Source organism: Coturnix japonica, chromosome 4 (assembly GCF_001577835.2).
Source record: "Coturnix japonica isolate 7356 chromosome 4, Coturnix japonica 2.1, whole genome shotgun sequence".
NCBI classification, from domain to species: Eukaryota; Metazoa; Chordata; class Aves; order Galliformes; family Phasianidae; genus Coturnix; species Coturnix japonica.
Genome location: NC_029519.1, coordinates 48099562 through 48122620, shown reverse-complemented (window position 1 = coordinate 48122620; position 23059 = coordinate 48099562). Strand labels below are relative to the sequence as shown.

Genomic DNA, 23059 nt, shown 5'->3' with positions numbered 1-23059 from the left:
TCTTCTATACCCTTCATTGCTTCTTTTTAAACAGCCCAGCTTTCCTCACAAAGAAAAACTTTTGGCTTTTTGAAAGCAAAATAATGTGAATCTAAAATGTTGTTTTACTGTTAAGACACACTGCTTTCCTTTGTTAAGGAACTCTGTCTTTCTGTAAGCATTAATATTAAGTTTTGTCTGATAAGTATTGGAAGAATTAGTTGTATTGCTTTTTGTATGATGTCCCAGTAAGTTTTTAGGGTTTTAATATAAATGGCTTTCATTTATATTAGACTGAAGGTTCTAGAATTCATAAGAAATTTCAAGTTGATATGAACTTGGATGTTACTGTGTAAAATAACTTTACCAAATATGAATAAAGTAATTCAATGGGAATTAAAACTAAAAATCCTGTTCAATATGCTTAAACTTGGATTATGGAGAACAAGAGACTTGAGGGGGAATATGGAAGGGCTGGTCTAAAGCAACTTTCAAACTATTTGCCTAACCTATGTCTGTGCTTAATATGTAGGTGTTGTGCCAGATGGTACATATGAAGTATGTTCTAGGACAACAGGACAAGCTGCAGCAGGTAATATACTTTTTTAATAATTAAATTCAAGTATAAATAAGGGATTGATAAAACAGGAAAATTAAATCCTTTGATAACTATGTACTAATTTAATTGGTGTGGTTTTTTTTGTGTGTATAAGTTTGTTCCTTGATTGGAGAACAGTTCATTGTAATAGCAGTTCTGTCTTACTGCTTTCTGACACAGCTCCTGCTATTCCCAGGCTTTCTACTCTCAGCCACACGTGCTGAGTTCTGACACACTTCAAAAAGAAATGACACTGTCTGTCCTAGTTATTATATCTGCATATTTATCTTGGGAGGAATTCTGAGTGGAGAGGAACAGGGTGCATTCATTTAGAAGGAAAAAATACATTCTGTAGCTATGCTTTTAAAAAGTTCTAGATTTTGGTGATGCAAGGTGGCACTCATTAGAAAAATCCTGGGAAGGCATGGTATTCAGCTGACATGCTGTACCTATATCATCCTCCAGCCTCACTGTTTAAGGACTTAACACTTTTAAAAGAAAAAAAAGGAAGAGGAGGGGGGCAGATTAAAAAAAACAGTGTTCTTTTCATGCAGATGAACGTCCTTTAGACTTCCTGCTATAAGAAACCCTGTTTTCATCTTCCTCTTTGCTGAAGGGTATTAATTTTCATTAGATTTGTCTGTGTAAGTCATTTTTTTGAAGAAATATTAACTTAGTGGCTACAAAGTTGTAGCAACAAGCTGTGGGTTAGGTTTTCCTCAAAGTTGTCCCTAAGTGGGACTAAAGACATTTCTTCATAACTGATCCATGCTGTCTTTTCTAACTAGTTAAACATACTTTTTTTTTTTCTTTTAATAAATTCAGAAAGTAGCAGTGCTGGAACCTGGACACTGAATGTATTATGGAAGATGTGTGGTATCGATGTTCATATGGATCCAAACATTGGGAAAAGGTTGAATGCTTTAGGTAACACCCTCACTACACTGACAGGCGAAGAAGATATTGATGATATCGCTGACCTCAACTCTGTGAACATAGCAGACTTGTCAGATGAGGATGAAGTTGACACTATGTCTCCTACAATACATGCAGTAAGTGAATCAACCAAAATGCATATTATTGATTGCAGTGAGCCTGACAAAGTTTTCAGTCAAAAGGAAAGGTCTTTGTCTTGAGTTTTTTGAGTTCAACTTGCTACTTTCATAGCTTGTATGATTCATGTTTCAAGGAAACAAAGATCTTTTAGTTTTCTGATGCTGTATTTCAAACACAAGAAGTCACAGATCATATCAGATCATATTTCCACTGGTGTTATCTGGAATTTGAATTTGGAAACATGGAGATACAATAACTAACATCAGGTGCCTGAAGTGGAAAAGCTGTAGCTATATATATGTTTTCTTAGATTTTCTTATAAATGTGTAGAGTCTATTACTAACATAAACAAATGCAAGAAACTTTTTTTAGTACATCTACCTAATATGCTACTAACTTGTTTGTCAATTTCATGTAAAACTATTTTAATAGGTGTTCTTTAATGGCTACCTTAGATGTGTCTTGCCTGCCACTGGTGAAGATTTCATCCCAGAACACTAATGTTCCTGTTTGTTGTTTAGAAATCAGGTGGAGGTTCATTTTATGGAGATGCACGCAAGCTAACATTTGGGCAGCGGATTGTAAATCACCTGCTGGGTTTGAGTCCCACAAACCAACGATACTCTGTTCCTGTAGAATATCTGTTGGGGTCAGCGAAGTGTGATTCTCTTCAGTCTAGCAGATCACATATGAAAGCAGGCAGATCCTGCTCATGGGGACATGTATGTAGTAGCTGAATTGTGTCTAACTGAATGATGGGGTTTGGATCACTGGAAGAATTCCAATCGGCTGCCTTTTGAGTTGAAAGTGATTCCTTTGCATGCTCTAGTCCAAATTCTGAGGTGTGAAATTCACTTTTTTGTTAAATCATACTCTTGTCCAGCTTTTAACGAGGGCATTGATACATCTTTATTTTAAATAGGAAATTGTTGATCACCGGCGGCAGGGAGCTTCTAGTATTCAAACTGGAGAACAGCGAGGAAGAAAATTTGTGAAACGTTTAGTTGATATCAGAGAACTCAATGAACAAGCTAAAGTTATTGATGACTTAAAGTAAGTTGGATTTTGCTTTAACTCACACAAAGCCTAGGGATGACAGACTGCAGCTGACTTATTTCTTTCCTTTTCTTATCATGTACCTTGCAGCATTGTGATAGTCAAATGGGAATTGCTCTTTTATTATTAAAAAAAAAAAAGGAGGGAGAAAAAATGTCTTTTCTGATTCTCTATGGAGAAGAATATATGCAAGTATCTTAGAAATTTTCACATGTTCTTCCCCAGGTGTCAAATTAATCTCTGTGGTTCTCCATTACAGTGGCAATCGTTAACAATTTCTTGCTGATCCAAAATTATAATTCCCTCTTGATTTACTATTATGGTGACTACTTTAACAAAGTTATTATTTTGTATCTGTAGTAAACTTAGTCTCATACACTGGAAGAATAAATTGACTCTTTTTGCATTTTGTATGTGGTATTCTATAAGTAAATGTCACGTGATGCACTTCATGGAACGTTGAAAGAATTGTTTAAAATTTCGGAAATTTCATCTATAAAATGTATTCTTTTTTACAGGCATGGTTTGATGGTTTGTTGGGCTTTTGTGTTCGTTTTTTTTTCACTTGAGGCGAACTAAGACTTATTTATAGTTCAGTCATGGAGAGGAATATAGAGCTTGGTAATTAGGTGTTAAATAGCAGTAGTTGGAATAATATTACTGTCAATGTTAACAGGCCAACTGAATCTGAACATTGGATTTTAGGTTAAATATTTACCTAATGTGGGTTCAAGAATCAAAAAATGCTTTGGGTCTATTCTGACCGTACGAGGAGTAAACTGTGAGTCTTTCAAAATAGCAGGTACTTTACAGAGTTGTCTTAATTTATTTAGTGATCTGATTTTCAGCAGAGGATAATCTTCTGTGGAAGACTCATTGATTTTGGCAGAACTTTGGACTATTGAAAGAGAAGGATTTTTCTTCATCACGTGGAGGATTCTCAGATTTTCCCATTTTGTTTGTTCTTGACTAAACAACTGTCATGTGATTGAAAGTGTATAGGAAGTTCTTAAACCTAGTGCTACAACTTCGAAAGAAGAGTTGCATAGCTGCGCTTGTTCTCCATATTAGTCAGGCCTGTTTTAATACTGCTGTTTGGTGTATTCTTGCATACTAGTTTGTTCTGCATTCTCTATCTGCTTTGCTAATGGATTTGGGCACTAAAACCTTAAAATCAAAGAGTTGTCTTCAAGGAAAAAGCACCCAAATAGAAGTTTCATGTTGAAATAAGGATAAATCTTCTAAAGCTTTATTTGGTGCTGATAAAACTCCTGGGGACTATCAGTAAAAGCAGAACATCACTGCAACACTGATTTTGAGATAGTGGGAATTGTGCTACCTGTTTCTAAGTTAACTCAACTGTGATTTATCTCCAGAAAACTGGGTGCAAGTGAAGGAACAATAAATCAAGAAATTCAGCGCTATCAGCAACTGGAGTCAGTGGCTGTGAATGATATACGCCGAGATGTTAGGAAAAAGCTGCGTCGATCCAGTATGAGGGTGAGCAGTATGAAGTTACTTTAAAACATGTTTGCACTTGCATGGCATATCTCTGTTCTGGTTGTTAGTTAAAAAGGAAAAGAAAGGTGCAGAATAAGAAAGATTAAGAATATCAAGTAGCTTAGATACCCCTTTAGTTATAATAACAGTGATAGAAAAATTGAAATTTCATAGATGCTATGATGTAGATGTATGTATTTGCACATTCACAAGATCAGAAATACATGTCTGAAAATGTGTGTATGAAGATGTAATTTGCTCTTCATGGAGGGTTTAAAATGATTCTTAACTGAACTGATGGATTGCCCTTTTGGCAAAAGGGCACTACAAATTCCAGCAAGTGTGAATGTTTATCCAGAGGTAAAGATGAAGGTGCTGGCAAATGCTGATAAAGAGATGCATTTTCATTCCTGTTGTATGTAAATATATTTTGTTTTACTGGCATACCTGTCTGAAGAATGACTTCTGCTTTCTTGAGTTTCTTTCTCACTAGCCTCAGTGCTGTATTTAAATATTCTTTTTGGTTTAGGCCGCTTCCTTGAAAGACAAATGGGGTCTCAGCTACAAACCTAGCTACAGCCGATCAAAGAGTATTTCAGCATCAGGAAGACCACCTCTGAAGAGAATGGACAGAACGAGGTAAATGGTGATGGTAACAACAACATATGTAAAGAAGGAAACATTGGACTTGGGCTGTTAGGCTGCTTCTTCTTAGACATCTAAGTAATGCCTCCTATTTATTTCCATGGAAACAGCTACAAAAAGCTCAGTAACACCGTTTAGTAGAACAAATGCTCAGCTTCAAAGCATTACTTTTCAACCTAGTCACTACCATTAACCAAGCATTAGAGCCTGCTTGCTGCACTCTTGGGGAAAAAAAAAAAAAAAAGTGTCAGTGGAGGTGACCCACTCTATGCTATGATGGCATCAGATGTTGCTCACACAGTCCATCTTTCGTCGGCCCAAACAGATGGAAGTCAGAAGGTACAAATCCAGACTATATGGTGGATGTGGTAGGACAGCCCAGCCAAGACTGACAGAGTGCTTCATGGTCTTCAAAACTGTATGGGACCTGGCATTCATGCATTTTGAGAGAAAGGTTGTCTTCTTCTCTGGACTGACTCTGGGAGCTTGAGCTTTAAGTTTAGTCAGTATTGCAGTGTAGTGGTCAGAGCTGATGGTTTGTTTGGATTCCAGGAAATCCAGGAGGTTTTTTCTATCTCTTTTCTATCCCAAAAGTCAGTGCACATTACTTCACCTGCTGAGGGATGCATCTGAACTTTTTCTTCAGTTAGGAAATCACACGTTGCCACTCAACGGACTGCTGTTTTGACTCTGACTCATAGTGCTGACACTATGTCTTATCATCTGTAATGCTGTGATCAAGGAAACTGTCACCTTCAGGCTTGTATTGGCTCAGTAGGCCCTGACAAACTTATATATAGTATTCTTTCTGTTCTGTGTGAGCATTCATGGGAACTACCCTGTGCAAACTTAACAGTATTCCAATGTTGTCACTGTAATTTCCAGTGCATTCAAGTCAATACTTAGCTTCATACACAGTTCCTTGGTTATAATCCACCAGTTCATGTAGGTGAGCTAAGACACTCTTCATTTATTGGTATGACAAATGTGCACGGCTATCCAGAACAGGGCTTGTCTTTCACATCACATCTCCTGAAATGCACCACCCGCCATTTCACTGTGCTCACATCTACTGGCTGGTCTCAATGAATACTTAGCAAGCATCAATGAATGTCGGTGGGGTACAAATTCGGTGACACACTTGCTTCAAACATGCTATTGTGATTGTTTTAGAAGATGGACATATCTATTCCAAAAAGTAATTTTTTGTCTTTTATCAAACTTGTGTTTTTGGCAGACCTAGTGGCATGTCAAGTGAGAAATTTTTATCTTACACAGGTTCAAAAACTCCAGTGTTTTTATAGAATCCTGCTTTTAAAACATGTGGGAAACATGAATAAAAGGATAGTAGGCATAGTGTAAATTGTTTTGATTTCTACTTGTCTCTCAGTCACCTGCTTCTTAAAAGAGCTGCATGTTGGCTTAAGATTGAAGAATTTAAATAAAGCAAAGATTGTTTAGTGATAGACTACTGGACAAGTAATGTGCAACTTCCTTCTCTTCTCCCCTTGATTTTCCTTTCCATGTACCCTAAGTATATCAGTTACGATGCAGTGCTTGCATCTGTATCAAAATCTTAAGTACTGACTGTACTTTTGTATTACATTCTATTTGTGTAGTTAAATATTTGCATGAACATAAAGTCCTGTAATAAAAGAAAGATGTTGTGTTTTGTTTTTGTTTATAGTTCTCGACTAGGAGACAGTGAAGATCTCCCAGATATCCGGGTAGATGCTGCATCTCCTGGGCCAAGAGTTACTTTCAACATACAGGATTCTGTAAGAATTACTTTATATTCTTTATATTCTTTATATACTTTATATTCCCATAACATTTGGTTATAAGTTCACAAGATGGGCATGCCTAGGCAGACCTGAGTTGCTGATATGTTTCGTTTGTGTGCCTCACATTATTGATGTTTGGAACACAGGTTTGTTCTGACATTAGATAGATGTGTTTTGAGTTCCTAACATAGCAATTAATTGAGTGTAGTATTTTGTTTTGGCGGGATGTTTTTTCTGTTTGTTTTTGTTTATTTTTTTAGGCTTATGTAATAATAATGTAGTTCTTTTAATGTGTACAAAAATCATGTTGTCCATAAACACCCTTAGGCTTTTAGAAATAGACACTAGTAAGTTCACTGTATCCCTATGGATCTGTCATTTTGTGTGTTTGAAACTGGTTGTTTTTCTTTTAGTCGCTATGATTTCTCATTTTAAAAATGTTCCTGTTATGTTTTCGTCATGGCTGAGATTACCGTAATTGTTTAATTTTTATTTTTCTTTTTCATTTCTAATTAAGTTGAATAAAACGGTTTTGGGGATTGCACAACAATCCAGCTGTCCAGGGGAAGGGTATTTTCAGGTATTTCTAAGAAGAAACAGTCTTTGCTGGAGAACTAATTTTTCTCACAGGGAGCTGCTTTTCACTATTCCATCTCTTTAGCATGCAGCTAAACAGAATGTATATCAAATCTAAAACTGTTTAAATTGGCATATGTAAAGTAAACAGAAGAATACGATAGGCTGTTGATGAACTCCCCAGGTATGTCCTCCTATAGCCCCAAAACTTAGTGACCTTTTTAAAATGATATACTGGAATTTTGTTCATATCTTAGTGAAGACTGATCAGAGCTGGTGTGAAGTGACCTAACTTTTGACTTATGAACGTTCTGTAGAAGAGGACTTTAGTCTGTGCAGTTGTCCTTGTCTGTTAGGTTGTGTTCCAAGATTATATATATCAACACCAGTGCAAAGTTATTGCTGGGTAGGAGGATGTCTGCTCACGTTTTCTATTGGAATTTCTATATTTAACGCAGAGAGAAGTTTTCAAATAATAATGAGTAGTGTATATTTCAAAACTTAGACAATTTCTCTTAAAATGCTTTAAAAAAAAAAGTGTCTAAGAATAACAGCAAAGGTTTCGTTAGTTTTTATTTATATATGTATTATTTATTTTAAATAAACATACACACACAAAACCCAAAACAACCAAACAGCTCTAGTCATAGTAACATACCCTTTGTACTTTCCAAGTCACCTCACCCTTCTGGGAATAAATTCGTATTTCTGAGGGTGAAGGGGAGCTGAAAAAAAAAGCTGTGCTTTATACATTTAAATATCTTCGCTATCTTGCCTTTTGTGTTGCGTTTTGTTTGTTTGTTTGTTTCATAAAAGCAGTAGGCTGTATAAAATACAAAATGTACACATACATGTGTGTATGTGTATATGCATGTATATATACAAAAGCCCAGTTAGGTTTAGTTTTGTTGGTGTAGCAAAATTTCATCAAATACTTTGAACTGTCAAATTTTGAACGTTCCTCCCTTACAATGCCAGCTCTTAATTTCAAGGACAGATCTCATTTTAATTTGCAGACAACTTTGTAGCTCTATAGTAACCCTGTGTAGCTAGTACTACCATTAAATTTCTAGATATTTTTTGCATGCATAGTGAAGAAGATAGTGTTAGACAATTGCTTGTAGTGTGCTGTATGGGAGAAATCAGTGGCCCTTTTCAGCAGTGTGGCCTGGAGTTTATATTATGTTTAATCACTTGTCCAACATGTTGTCCAGGATCTCAGCCTAGAATTGCAAAACAAGACTGTACATTCTGCGTTAGCATTCTGCATGCACACCTCACTAATGCTTCTGACTGCACATCCCCTTTACAAGATTCATGGCGAATTTTGCTTTTTCTCTTTTCTCTCAAAATATTTTAAAATTTGTATGAGATGTTTCCATTCCCTCTGATTGGATGAATTGACCAGAGCATGATAAATCTTTAGCTAACAGATTGAGCTCAATCAATAGGTAATGGCAAGCGTCTCCATACCAAGCTTTCATTTCTTTCTTTTTCATAATTCACTTTGTGATTTCTGTACCTCATATGGCTGTATTATGAAGAGCTTGGAACTGCAAGTTTCTCATAACACTCTTCGTCTTTTTTTTTCCAGAGCTATCTTATGCATTCTTGACTGAAATATCTCTATCAATTTAATACGTATTTTTTTCTTTTTACAATCAGTTTCCAGAGGAGACAGAAATGGACCTTTTGTCTGTAATTATTGATGGTCCCTCCCATTACTCATCTCCTAGTGAAGGCTCATGCTCAGTATTTGGTTCACCTAAAACTCCAGCAGTCTTCTCACCTGGCATTCCCTTCCAGCCTGAAGAAGGACGTCGGGATGACAGCTTATCATCAAGCAGTGAAGATTCTGAGAAGGAAGATGATCACGAACGAGAGAGAACCTATTTTTATAGGAAACCACAGTAAGTAGTAGCAGTTCTAAGGAAGAACACAGAAATAGAGGAAATGCATTTGAAATATTGATTTTAAAGTCTACAAAAAGTCTTTCAGAAAAATACAATGTGTGGAGGATAGAAAACTATTAGAGAGCATCCAAAGAAGGGCTGTGAAGATGGGGAAGGACATGACATATGAGGAGTGGCTGAGGGGAGGCCTCATAGCAGCCTCACAGGGAGTGGAGGAGCAACACTGAGCTCTGCTCTCTTGTGACAGCAACAGGGCCCAAGGGATTCTTCTCAGGAGGGTGGTGGGCGCAGAACAGGCTCTGCAGGGCAGTGGACATGGCCCCACACTGCTGGAGTTGAAGAAGAATTTGAACAGTGGATTTTGAATTTGGGTGGTTCTGTGTGGAGTCTGGAGTTGGAGTGGATGGTCCCTGTGGGTCCTTTCCAACTTGGTGATTCTGTGAAAATCTGTTACTGATGGAAGAACGAATTTCTACTCAAGCGTTTATGTGGAAGAGTCAGGAATTGTGTTCATGGAAGGTCATTGTGAGGGAAGGAGGTTTTAGTGGGAACAGATGACAACAGGTATGCTGAATTTTAACATCTGTCTTTACCAGGATTGTACCTCCACAAAGTGGGTTTATTAATATCTAGGAATGTCTCCTACCATCTGTTCAAGTAAATGCTGTGCAGTTATCTAATCTATTATTGTGCTGGTGCAGGAGTACATCTCGCAAGAAGGCAACAGGTTTTGCTGCTGTCCACCAACTCTTCACTGAGCGCTGGCCAACAACACCTACAAACAGAAGTATGACTGGTACAACCACAGAGAGAAATATTGACTTTGAACTTGATATCAGGGTTGAAATCGATTGTGGAAAATGTGTGCTGCACCCCACAACGCTTCAACAAGAACACGATGACATTAGTTTAAGAAGGTGAGAGATGTGTTACACACTTGCTTTATGAAGAACACAATCAGCCTCTCTTCTGTTTTATTATTTTGTTTCTTTTTAAATCATATTTTTCTTCCATAAATATAAAGATTTCAAAGTGCATGAATTCTTTTTTTTATTTCAGCCTCCAAAGAAGTACCTTTACAACTTAATAAATCAACACAATAACTTGACTAATAGTTAACTACTGCAGTATTTCCTTATTATTCTGCAGACTGCCATTATGTCCTGAGTGTAAAAGGATGCTAACATTCTCATGTTGCTTTGCTTAGTTAAATAGATTTTTTGTTTTACCATCTATGGTGACATGGGTGCTTTGCTTCTGATCTGAATGAATTTTGATCTCAAATCAGGTTTTAAATTTTCCTGTTCCTTTTCATTTGGATATGGCTAAGTATTGAGTGGCAGCATTACATTTCTTTGGTAGGATGTTACCTTTGGTGGGATATTAACAGCATCGTGAGATTCATTACTTGTCAGCATAATTAACTTGTAATAATATGGTATAAGACAAATAGAAACAACTGAGAAATGATTTTTCTTACTGAGAGGTATGTGTTGGAGATTTGCAATTAGAAAGCAGGTGGTTTTTTCTCCTCCCATAACATTTTTTTTCCTACAGTACACAAAGAAAAATAATCTCATATGAATTTATGTTGATAGGTTTCTTTATATATTTTATGCTACACATTTGCTTTTGATATGTCTAGGTTCTTTTTATATCAGAAAAGACACTCTGTTTAATAAAAGTATTAAGTGTGTATAATAGCATGCATTATGTTTATTTTAGGAGTTATGATCGGAGTTCCAGAAGCTTGGATCGAGAGTCTCCTTCAAAAAAGAAGAAATTCCAGACAAATTATGCATCTACCAGTCATTTACTTGCTGGCAAGAAAGTGCCATCGTCTCTGCAAACAAAATCTAGTGAAGTGGAAACAACAGTTTTTTATATTCCTGGGGTGGATGTGAAGGTAAAAGCAATGTATAACTGAACATAGAAACACTCTTTTTCTCTGCTCAAATATGATTTCGAAGCACATCTGTTTTTGTGGTATAAGTGAGTTTATATATACATAGCACCTCATGGATATCTTTACAGTTCTCTAAGTATTGCTAATGTAGGAATAATGATTCCTGTAGTACTATACTGAAAACTGACATCAGATATTTATCTTGATATTTTTTTCTCTGACAGGGAATTTATATTGTATGCCCTTTTAGATGTATAAGTCAAATGCTATTCAGTTGAAGTAGCCTGTTTTTTCTAGCCTTCAGTGTGGAAATGCTTTGTATGTTCATCCAGTGCTTTGTATTCCAGGCTGTCTTCAGAGGTAAGTTACGTTTCAGGTCCAGCCTGTGGCTTTTAGACTCAAGTTAGGAATCAGTATATATTATCTACAGCTTTTATTATACTTTCTACTTTCATTGGTAGTGTATTATTCACATATATTAGGTCAGCATGCTCTGCATTTTTTTTAATGCACTTTTATAAGTGCAGATAACTTATAGTGAAATATTTTCACCATGCAGTAATACAGAAAAAAGGTGCATGGATGGGAAGAAATAGCTGCTGACACAGGAATTATAAGCTGTTATAGAGAATATGAGCAAGTGTTAGACATTATTTTTGACTAGTTAATTTTTTTTAAATAGTTAATCTTCTCTGTTCTGTGTTATAATGTATGTGTGTGGGTTTGTTTGTTTGGACAAAGATTTCAGATCTTTCTGTGGATATGCTGTATCCATAGTACATCAATTGGAATGTAACATATATTACAATGATATTTTTGTAAATAGTGAACAAGAAAAAACAGAATGACACAAAACTTCTGTACAGAAATTGAGCCAATTTTATGAAGCAAATTCATCTTTTTTTCTTTCAGTTACACTACAACTCTAAGACTTTAAAGACTGAATCGCCAAATACTTCTCGAGGATCATCTTTGCCAAGAACCCTTTCCAAAGAGTCCAAACTGTATGGTATGAAAGATACTGCCACATCTCCTCTTTTATCTAGCACTATCCACAGCAAGACTAACACCTTACTTCCTCCCCAACCCCCACCCATCCCATCAGGTACTTAAAGACAATAACCTTCTAAAACTATCATGGATATATTTTTTCCTTCATTTAATCTACCAGCTTTAGATCTGCCTGCTTATTAGTTGAAAAATTATATTCATCAAATCTTAATTTTATCTGCAAATACCTGAATGCAGTTCATGAAGCTGTTGGCAAACCAGTCTCAGTAATATTTGCCACAGACACCATATCACTGAAGCTTAATACTGTAAAGCAAAATTTACATATCTGCATAAAAAGGGATTGCTGTTTATTTCGTTCTTTGTAGTAAATACATAAACAAATAAATATCAGATGAATCCTTCCTTCCACACATTACATCACTTGGAGAATCCTTGAAACTCTCCAGTATTTTTTGCCAAGCAAGAGATGTGTAAATACTGCTTTCTGGAACGTAGAGTGTTGTCAGTACTACATGGAATACCCAGTTCCAGAAAGTAATATTTGTATTAATGAAAATACCAGACTACTGTTCTCAGCTATTGCAGTCCCTTAATAACTATGATTTGGAAGAACCTAAGTTCTAAAACTTAGATTGTCTTATCTCGAACGATTTATGTTTTCAAGCAGGAGCCCATTGCAAAATCATGTCAGATCTAGAGGTATGTAGATGGCACCTCCAACTTTTGAGACATTTACTGTTCTCTCCTTCAGCATTTGAACATCAGTTTAAAAAGGAAACAAAGACTTTGTCAAAATCTGTTGAGTAGGAAAAATTAATAGCTGAAGGATGTCATTTGTTTGCTTTATATAAGAGCAGCTGAGATGCTGAGAGAGAACAGGAAAATGTATCACCTTTTCAGTTACCCGTGCTGCTCAGCCATTAGCTCTTACTCCTGAAAATGTGCATTTTCTTTATGCTTACTGTATTTTGTATACTCTTGCTTTATATTGCTTTTTTTCAATTTTGTTTTTTATTTACCAATTCTCTTTTCAGTCTTTGCATTTTAATTTCTACCATATCGTGTCCAGTTACTGAATCATGTTGTTTTTATATCTGCACCCTCTACACCTGAGAGGACTTCTGGACATCATGCTAGTAGGAAGATGTATGAATGTCATCCAATAGGGCCCAATAGGGGTTGCAATTAGTTTGCTTCTCTCTATATTGTATTTTTATAAATATATATTAGTTTTGATTTGTTTTAATATTACAGAATCATAGAGGTTGGGAAGGGAGATCTGGAGATCATCTAGTCCAACACCCTACTAAAGAAGGTTCCCAAGATTATTATTTATTATTATTTATATTAATTTTCACGTTGAATGGAAACCACCTTCTCTTACTGCCTGTGGTCTGCAGTAAGAGCAAAAAAGAACAGTCTAAATAGTCAGAGGGACTGGACGGAATAGCTTATGTAGAATGAAAATTCAGTGCTGCTTATTTTAGTGAATGAAGAGACTTTTAAGCTCTGTTTTATCATTCAGCTTACATATTTTCGCTGGAGAGTTTCTCAGGAGTATCTCTTACTCAAATATAAATGGTATAATTTATTCATTTTAATTGTGGTATGTCGTACAGATAGTAATCCAACTGGTTCTACTATCTACTGTGCATGATTTACCAAAAATAGTTCAATATTTTGATGAGCATGGATCCAAGCACTACTCTTTTCCAATAATTATAAGACAACAGGTTCTTCATTTACACTTTTTGTATCTCCAGGCTTTTCAAAATGCCATTTTAAATCTTCAGTTATTTTTTGCATTGACGTAACAGGACGTGCCGTTTACAGTTTTAATCTTTGTTGGGTTTTTCTCTTTGCTTTTTTTTTTTGTGTGTGTGTGTGTAAGCTGATATTCTTCCAAAGCTCTTTCACTTTTCTAATTCCTCATCATTTCCCATTAGGAGAAAAATGTTGTGTGGCTAACTTAAGTTCTATTAACATAATAATAATAATAATAATAATAATAATAATAATAATAATAATAATAAAGGCAAAGTAATGAAAATGTAAGAGTGTTTTGTGAGAAGCAAGCACGGTGCAACTACAATCAAGCATGCTAAACTAACAGTCCTTTAAACATCCTTTTCTTAGCACAATGTTATGGTTTATATTTTTCTTAATGATCAGATATATGCTTTTTCAGCATATACTTACCAACTACAGTTGAATGGTATTCAGCGCTATCATTGTGGCATGATTATTAGACAAATTTATCTTTCAAATGTTGCAGCCAAAGGAAAAGGAAGCGGTGGAGTGAAAACTGCTAAGCTGTACGCATGGGTTGCACTTCAGTCGCTGCCAGAGGAAATGGTGATTAGTCCGTGCTTACTGGATTTCCTAGAGAAAGCGCTTGAAACCATTCCAATTACACCAATTGAAAGGAATTACACAGGTAAGTTCCATCTCTGTCTTCTGTTGTGCTTTTCTTTTTTTGTCTTCTGGTGGCATTGAGTTGTACCTTCTTTAAATTCCACTTTCTAATGAGTTGTTATGCTTGTTAAAAGCTGTTAGCTCGCAAGATGAAGACATGGGACAATTTGACATACAAGACCAATTAGAAGAGTCCACAACATCATTAGTATCATCATCGACATCAGCATATTCATCCTTTCCCGTAGATGTGGTGGTTTATGTACGGGTTCAGGTGAGGTTTTAACTTTCATTATAAGTGATTTCAATCACTATCTTTGAAACAGTCTATGCTTCTGAGTATGGTTTTTAAAAATAGAAAGATATTTTCAAGTGCCCATTTTGAGATATTGATGTGTAGCATGATAATAAATAAAGAGTTCTTCCAGCAGAAGTTCTGACATCTTTCAGTCCCATGGAGACCAACAGAAAACAGTCATTCTGAGAAATGATAAAAGTTCTATACATTGCTACTTCTGCCTCATCTGTTATGAAAACGCATCTTTCAAAATACTATTAATAATGATTATTTGCATTCATTATTTATGGGGTACCATTACAAAACAAAAGTAATAATTAGAGATATTCTCAGTCTATGGGGTAGTGCTGAAATACAGGAAGGCACAATTCTCATCTGCACGCATATTCAGACTGCTTCATATTGGATGTGTCTGGCCTTTTTGTGTCAGAGAGAAAGGTGCTGCTCTCAACCTTTTTTGCATTCTCATCCGGCCAAGCTAGAGAGTCAACTGGTTCTCTGTAGTTCTTGCATAAGGTGCACGAAACCGTGAATTGACTTGGGGAGGAGGAAGAGTGGGGTGTGTTCATGTCATCTGCATGCAAGATTTTTGTTCTTCTTTACTTAAAACATTTTCCTAATAATCCATCTGGCACTGGAGAGATTCCCTAAATTAATGTATCTTTACGAACTCGTGTGGAGTTACCTTACTAATTATAGAACCACTCTGAAAAGGTTGTTATTTTATTAGATTTTTAGATATATATGCATTTAAAAGCAAAAGTTGGGATAGTTTTAGTGTTTAATATATATGCTGAATGCTTTATTATCTTTCTGTGTTTTAGCCCTCTCAAATCAAGTTCAGTTGTTTGCCAGTATCAAGAGTTGAATGTATGCTGAAGTTGCCTTCCCTGGATCTTGTTTTCTCTTCAAACCGAGGAGAACTGGAAACTTTAGGTACAATGTACCCATCAGAAAACGTGTCTGTTGGTGGCAGTACTCCACAGAGCAGCTCAAAGAATTCAGTTAGTAAATCTGGAGCACCAGGTAAAATCTACCTGAATGACTATTCTACATACAACTTGTAGCATAAATATGTAGTGTGTTGTGTAAAATTAGAACAAAATATATGCTTTTATAGAGCTTACGGTTATTCTTATGGACTACATTTATTTTTACTGTTTATTCTTATTACATTTATCTTATGCAATGAATTCAGTAGGATTGCTTGTATTATGTCAGTTCTTTATCCTTTGTAGAAGATTGCACATATTCTGTATATTGGAATTTTTCTTCCCCTGGTTAAACAAGTTTGGATATCTGTTATAAAATGCCCTACACAGAATACTTAGGCTACATTGCTGCTACAAGGGAGTAATTTGATGTTCATTTGGTCTGTTTTGTATGTGTTCTTAGTATTATTTCATGTTTGAAAATGGTTTCATATTAAAACTGACTTCTGAAAACATTTTGCCTTCAGGTTCATCACCTGGACTAGGCAGTCCTCTTGGCAGAACACGCCACAGCAGCAGCCAGTCAGACTTGACCACTTCTAGCAGCAGCTCATCAGGCCTGAGCTTTACTGCCTGCATGTCTGATTTCTCCCTTTATGTGTTCCATCCATATGGAGCTGGAAAACAAAAGACTGCTGTTACTGTTCTAACTCCTGGGTCTGGAGCTTTAGGTACAGAACAAATTTCTGCTTTGTGAACATAGAGCAGGTTGGGAAAGTCAAGCCAAACAAAGGTGTGGAGGTGTTTGAAAGATTAAACTTTCTGTTTCTCTAGGGAATGTGGATGAGGAACCAACTTCAGTCACTGGTCGGAAGGATTCCTTGAGCATTAACCTTGAGTTTGTGAAAGTCAGCCTGTCACGAATAAGGCGTTCAGGAGGCTCCTCATTTTTTGAGAGTCAGTCTGCAAGCAAAGCTACAAGCAAGATAGATACGACTTTGATAAACATCTCTGGTGAGTCTTTCTTTTTTTTCATTCTAATCCCTGTCTGTAGCTACTTAGAGAACTGCTTTCCAGTTATGTACTCAAAGCTCAGCCGCTTTTGAAGATGTTAAGGAAGTTGTTAGTTTTGAATGAAGAAGGGATTGATTCTCTATTTAAACTGTGTACTTGGAATACCTGGTTGCAGATGCACCTTTTTATCTCCCTGATTCATTAAATGTAAACAAATGGGCTTGCTCAAGCTCATCTCTGATAGCCGCTCAAGTGACTATAAAATGACCCTTGAAAATTTTGAGTATTGGCCCTGGTTAGGATGGAGTTAACTTTTGTGGCAGGAGCTTGTAAGATGGGCTTTGGATTTGTAGCTGATTCATCTCTTTATACATTCTATAATGTAACTGAGCTTAATGCTAAATTGATTCCTAGAGGTGGTTTTCAGTTGGTCTTCATCTGCTAACCACTGACCTCCTGTTTTCATAATCCCCTCTTATAAACAGGTATTTCAGAGCACTGTTTTGTTACCTGAATAAGTAAAAATCTGTTACAGATACTCATTATTTTTCTTTTTCCTTTATGAGAATTAGAAATATTCAAACTGCTTTCCCATTGAAAAAAATCAAAGTGAACTATGTAGTGCAATTAAATGTAGCATTACAGAGGTGATACACCATGCACGTTAAATATGACAGCTAAGTCAATCTCCTGTTTCACAAGCTTCCTTCTTCATGATTTTGTTGTGTGTGGTTATCTTAATTCTGGCTGCAGTGCTACACGTCTAATGTGGTGATGTAGTTCTGCAGTCTCTGTTCATTTGCTGGCAGTGAAATATCATCACCTTGCCCCCTAGTGCCTACAAAGCTGCAGTGAGACCTGAATGCCTAAATATTCAAAAGAACTTCAAAATAACATTATGTTTTCATGATTTTATTTTTCCCCACTGCACACAGGATCCTTAGTGGTCAGACACAGCATTATGGCTGTGATTAATCTTAAAGCACTCAGATGTGGATTCTTAGAGGCAGATACAACACAAGTAGGACTTAACAACATTTATATAAGTAGGCTTCATCTTCTCTTTAAGAAATCTCTGTGTATCTAATGTTGTACTTGGATATATCACAATGCCTCAAGAAAACTGCAGGTTTTAGTAACTGCTTTTCATTACAGCGTGGGCTGTATCAATGGGATAGAGAGGTATTTGATGATTTTGCAGACCTGTTAATTAGATGTGGTTACCAAAACCTGCTGCTAATGACATTTTATGGTGTTGTATGCATACTTTATTTTTCAGCTGTCTGTGATATAGGATCTGCATCTTTTAAATACGATATGCGTCGACTTAGTGAGATTCTAGCCTTCCCAAGAGCATGGTACAGGAGAAGCATTGCTAGACGACTTTTCCTGGGTGATCAAACCATAAATCTGCCAGGTAGGATTCTGCTACTTATCATAGAAAGCCTTCTTGTGCAAGAGGTTACAGTAGGAATTATATAATCATGTATTACCTGTTTGCTATTACATATGTGACAAGATACAAATACAGAAGTAGAAACATATTTTAAGTTGCTCTAGATGCTGTTGCTCCAGTAAATTTAATTAAAAGATTCCAGAAATAAAAACAAATCAGGGGTTTGTGAAGTAGCAATTGAATTTCATGCTAATAATAGTTAAAACATTAATTAAGCTGTAGTTACGATAAATGAAGCTTTTTTTTGAAACTGTGCAAACAGTATTTGATATGTGGGAGGATATTGATCAACAAAAACAAAATAATTTTGTTGTTATTCACATACTTCTTTTTGTTTTTCTTTCCAGTAGCATCAGGCCCTGGAACACCAGATTCAATCGAAGGAGTCAGCCAACATCTTTCTCCTGAATCATCACGGAAAGCTTACTGTAGGACGTGGGAGCAACCCTGCCAGTCTGCTTCATTTACACACATGGCACAGTCACCTAATGTTTTTAATGAACATAACGCAAACAGTAGCATGTCACCAGGGACAGCAGCTCATAACTTAAAGTCTCCAGCTGTTACAAGATCCAGGAGTGTGTCTGATTCTTCAGTGCCTCAGAGAGGTTAGTAGACTGTTTTTTTGACTGTTTTTTGTTTTGTATTTCAAGTATTTTCATTAGTTGAATTAAAAAGATACTGTTACTACAGCATACAAAATAGTGATATTCTTTTCCACTGTGCCTGAGAGTGGAAAGTCCATGGCTTACAGCAAGGAGAAACAGGTGACTGTACTCCAAGAAACTGCGTTATACTTCGATAAAATTGCTGTTTCTTTTACTAGGGCAGAGGTTAGATGAGTTTTCCAGCTTAATTTGATTGCACCATCATCTTTGCCCTCCCTTCTCCTCCAAGCAATAACCACAAAGATCTAAATAAGGATAGTTTTTATATAAGAAATAAAGTAACTTTTAATTTCTTTTACTACATGTTGTTGTGTCTTACTGCAGTGTACCACTGGCTGCTGGGAACATTTATGGAATTAGAGACAGGAGATTTAGATGTACAGTGGTTATTGCATTCTAGGAAAAATGTCTGTGCAGAGAAAGGACAGATTTTATTTTATTTTATTTTATTTTACTTTCTATTTAGAAGGAAAGATACTAGCTTTCAAGGTAGAACAGCTGAAAAACAATATAAGGCTGATAGAATGGCTTGTTCAAAGGAAATATTGCACAGTCTTTTAAGAGTTTCTTTAGATTTTTGTGAGAAGAGTGAGAACTCTAATTCTTGAAATTCTAAGCTGACATTGTGCCAATAAGCACTGCATGAATATTCTACTGCTACTAATTTATTTTCTGAGTAAACTTCTATAAAAAAAAGAAGTGAGGAGTTAAAAGCACACTCTTGCATGCCTGCTGGCAAATTTAAAATCTTTTCTCTAAAGGATATTAGTAAAACTAAATGTGTAAAATACTTTCATTTCTCTGACAGCTAAAGCAATATGTAATGCAGATCTTCAAGATCTCACTTATCCTCACCTGTAGTTTTGTGGTGCCCCTTAAGTGTGGTGTATGTCTGTCTTTCTGTAATATCTTTCAATGTTTATAATCTGCCTTTTTTTTGTGATTTAAGTTTTGCCTACTTTTTTATTTAGATGCACTCTCAAAAACATCAACTCCATTTAATAAATCAAATAAAGCTGGAAGCCCCCAAGGAACACCATGGGAAACACTGGTTGTATTTGCTATGAACCTGAAGCAATTAAATGTCCAAATGAATATGAGCAACGTAATGGGCAATACCACGTGAGTATAAAACAGGATAAACTGTGGTTTAGCAGACAGTGTTGTTTTAGGGACACTAAAAAACCCACAAAAGTAACCCCTTGTGAATGCTGGTAGATGCTTAATCATAAAGGCGAGTGTGCTTAATCCACATTATTTACTTCTTTGCGGTAAATCATTCTCCATTTTTCTTTTGACATAGATAAATGTTGTCTGTTTTCTGAAAAAGTGTTGTCTATTTTTACTTCTGTTCAAGGTGGACCACCAGTGGTTTGAAAAGCCAAGGTCGTCTGTCTGTGGGCAGTAGCAGAGATCGGGAAATTAGCATGTCTGTTGGTTTGGGAAGATCACAGCTGGACTCTAGAGGTGGAGTTGTTGGCGGTACCATAGATGTTAATACCCTGGAGATGGTGGGTAAGTTGGGAAGCTGCCTGGTACTGGTATATGCTCAGAACAACAGCTAAAACAGTTTTGTAAACTTGGCAGCATATTCCAGCTTTGCATTCTTATTTGTGTCTTCTCACTATGAAAAACACTTTGAATTCAAGGAGTAGCTTCCTGATTAGGGGTGGAATTAGTGTTAGTGTTGCCCTAAAATTATGCTAATGAGGTGTGCAACCCTTTAGCCTCCTTCAGCTCTCTAGACAGATGGCAACCAAAATATTTGACAGCATTTCACCTCTTCCTAGAGTTTCCCAAGCACTTACAATCTAGGAAATGGAACAGTGGGTTTGGAAAGACTTTGGATGTTCTGGGTCTCCCAGTGCATCAGGAAGAAATCAGTGCTTTCTCAGTCCCCCTATATCATTAGGATTGCATAAGGGTGTATTGCTAGAAAAACAAATCTTATTACCTTTAATGCTGTGTTTCTGTGCTGTTTTCATTCTATTGTAGCTCACATTTCTGAGCACCCAAACCAACAGCCCAGTCATAAAATTCAGATTACCATGGGTTCTACTGAAGCACGTGTTGACTATATGGGGTCCAGTATCCTAATGGGAATCTTCAGTAATGCAGATCTTAAACTACAGGATGAATGGAAAATTAACCTGTATAACGCTTTGGACTCAAGCATCTCTGATAAAAGGTAACGCTGCTTCCTGATTTTCAATTTTATAATACTTTATAATGTAAAATTCTGCCTGTATGGATTCTGTCCAGTATTGATAACTAAAATCATAAGTTTGCCAGAAATCAAAGCATCCATTTTTTTTGTCAGTAGGAAATTGGTTAATTGTACATGTTCTTGCTGTTTTCAATACCTAGTGAAATATTTGTCCATGGGGACTTGAAATGGGATATCTTCCAAGTGATGATTTCAAGATCGACTACACCAGATCTAATAAAAATAGGAATGAAACTCCAGGAGTTCTTTACTCAACAGTTTGACACAAGCAAACGAGCTTTGTCTACATGGGGACCAGTTCCTTATCTGCCTCCCAAGACAATGGCCAACAACTTGGAGAGAAGCTCACATGAACAATGTAAGTAGAACCAAAAAGCAGTATACTTTCTAATTTGGATGTTTTAATTGTGAAAATCAATCTGAGAAACTTCATGTGTGCAAGTAAATCTACTTGACTTAAAATAATATCTTCAGTATGGTTGCCCTATAAATGGGGGCTTGCAATAACTTTTCAATGAAGATATATCTCAAGTATACATGTACCCCTGATATTTGTGGGGTACAAGAATGAACTAAACTATGTTATTTTCAGGCTTTTGTTAAAAATGTGTGTTTCTGTTAAAATATTTTTGCAGTTTGAAAACTGCAAACTTATGAAGTCTATTTCATAAGAAAAAATTACTACTTTGAGTAGCTGTGAAATCATGGTGCTGTGGTGCTATTCTTTTCTATTCATCTTGAGCTGAAGCTGTTGTTTATCTGAACATAAATACGCTTGTTCTGGTATTCATAAGCTAAAACCATCTTAGATGGCAAAGATGAGACAATGTCAGTGAAATTACCCATGATGTTTCTGCTTTTAACAAATATGTAACCATGGCAGCAAGCTTTCCTGTTTCTTTCTCTTTATTGAAGTTTGGTTCTGTTTTCGCCTTTTTCATTTCTAGTATTGGATGCAGCCCATCATCGTCATTGGCCAGGAGTTCTGAAGGTGGTGTCTGGATGCCATATATCCTTATTTCAGATGCCACTGCCAGAAGATGGAATGCAATTTGGAGGATCCATGAGCTTGCATGGGAACCATATGACGCTGGCTTGTTTCCATGGGCCTAATTTCCGTTCAAAATCTTGGGCCTTATTTCACCTTGAAGAACCCAATATAGCATTTTGGACAGAAGCACAGAAAGTTTGGGAAGATGGTAATTTAAACCATTTCCTCATATCTTAAAATCATTTAAATGAACTTTTGAAGAATATATTGATATATCAGAATAAAAAAGCATATTAAAAAAAAAAAAAAAAAAGCCAAGTATATTCTTATATAATTGAAGTGTATTAGATTTGTTCCTGATCATGTGTCTAGGAAGGGGACTGTTTGTCTTGTTAATTGCATGACTGCATTGATGCAGTCATTCATTTCTACGTAATGAATTTTGAATTTCTTACTATTTATTTGTCTAAATATTGGGAAGCTTTCACTACTTGTAGATAGTGAGGATTTAAATGTTTCTGTTTTTTGTAAGCATAACATAGATTTTTTATTCTACTGGCTTAGTAATTATTCCTGATAGATACCTGTGCAAGGAGAGGAGAAATCACGCTACCCTTACTAAGTTGGTGTGTTTTTTTTTCTATTTCTCTTTTCTCTCCCGCTCTGTATCCATCACACCTTCAATGCAGGTACCAGTGAACATTCTACGTACATCGTGCAAACCCTAGACTTTCATTTAGGCCATAACACTATGGTCACCAAACCATGTGGAGCGCTCGAAAGCCCCATGGCAACAATCACTAAGATAACAAGGCGCCGCCATGAAAACCCCCCACATGGAGTTGCCAGTGTGAAAGAGTGGTTCAATTATGTTACAGCCACCAGGAATGAAGGTAAGATTCATGTCTATTACATTTTGGGGTTGGTCTGCTTGTCAGTCAATGCACATTGTGCTAAACTTCAAGTGAGCTAAGAAGAGAGCTCAAATGGAAGCTGTTTCTTCTACAGCATGTTAAAGCAAAGTGTGGAAT

General features: G+C 36.2%; 1 protein-coding gene across 11 annotated transcripts in view; it reads left to right on the top strand.

The window, feature by feature from the left end:
* The window catches only part of KIAA1109 (KIAA1109 ortholog), a 99870-nt gene that overhangs the window by 73912 nt on the left and 2899 nt on the right, over positions 1-23059 (top strand). For 4 of the 11 annotated variants that reach the window (XM_015861881.1, XM_015861877.1, XM_015861878.1 and 1 more), the window contains 25 exons: positions 512-571; positions 1403-1629; positions 2155-2355; positions 2556-2686; positions 4066-4189; positions 4719-4828; positions 6522-6612; positions 7136-7198; positions 8860-9104; positions 9809-10024; positions 10833-11013; positions 11926-12118; positions 14303-14464; positions 14577-14716; positions 15565-15766; positions 16200-16403; positions 16507-16686; positions 17966-18103; positions 18490-18750; positions 19782-19932; positions 20168-20325; positions 20806-20998; positions 21178-21395; positions 21985-22236; positions 22718-22921. In XM_015861881.1, the coding sequence (XP_015717367.1) occupies positions 512-571; positions 1403-1629; positions 2155-2355; positions 2556-2686; positions 4066-4189; positions 4719-4828; positions 6522-6612; positions 7136-7198; positions 8860-9104; positions 9809-10024; positions 10833-11013; positions 11926-12118; positions 14303-14464; positions 14577-14716; positions 15565-15766; positions 16200-16403; positions 16507-16686; positions 17966-18103; positions 18490-18750; positions 19782-19932; positions 20168-20325; positions 20806-20998; positions 21178-21395; positions 21985-22236; positions 22718-22921 (4305 nt within the window). The remainder of the gene's footprint in view (positions 1-511; positions 572-1402; positions 1630-2154; positions 2356-2555; positions 2687-4065; positions 4190-4718; positions 4829-6521; positions 6613-7135; positions 7199-8859; positions 9105-9808; positions 10025-10832; positions 11014-11925; positions 12119-14302; positions 14465-14576; positions 14717-15564; positions 15767-16199; positions 16404-16506; positions 16687-17965; positions 18104-18489; positions 18751-19781; positions 19933-20167; positions 20326-20805; positions 20999-21177; positions 21396-21984; positions 22237-22717; positions 22922-23059) is intronic. The other 7 variants (XM_015861883.1, XM_015861882.1, XM_015861876.1 and 4 more) reach the window with 7 other exon arrangements.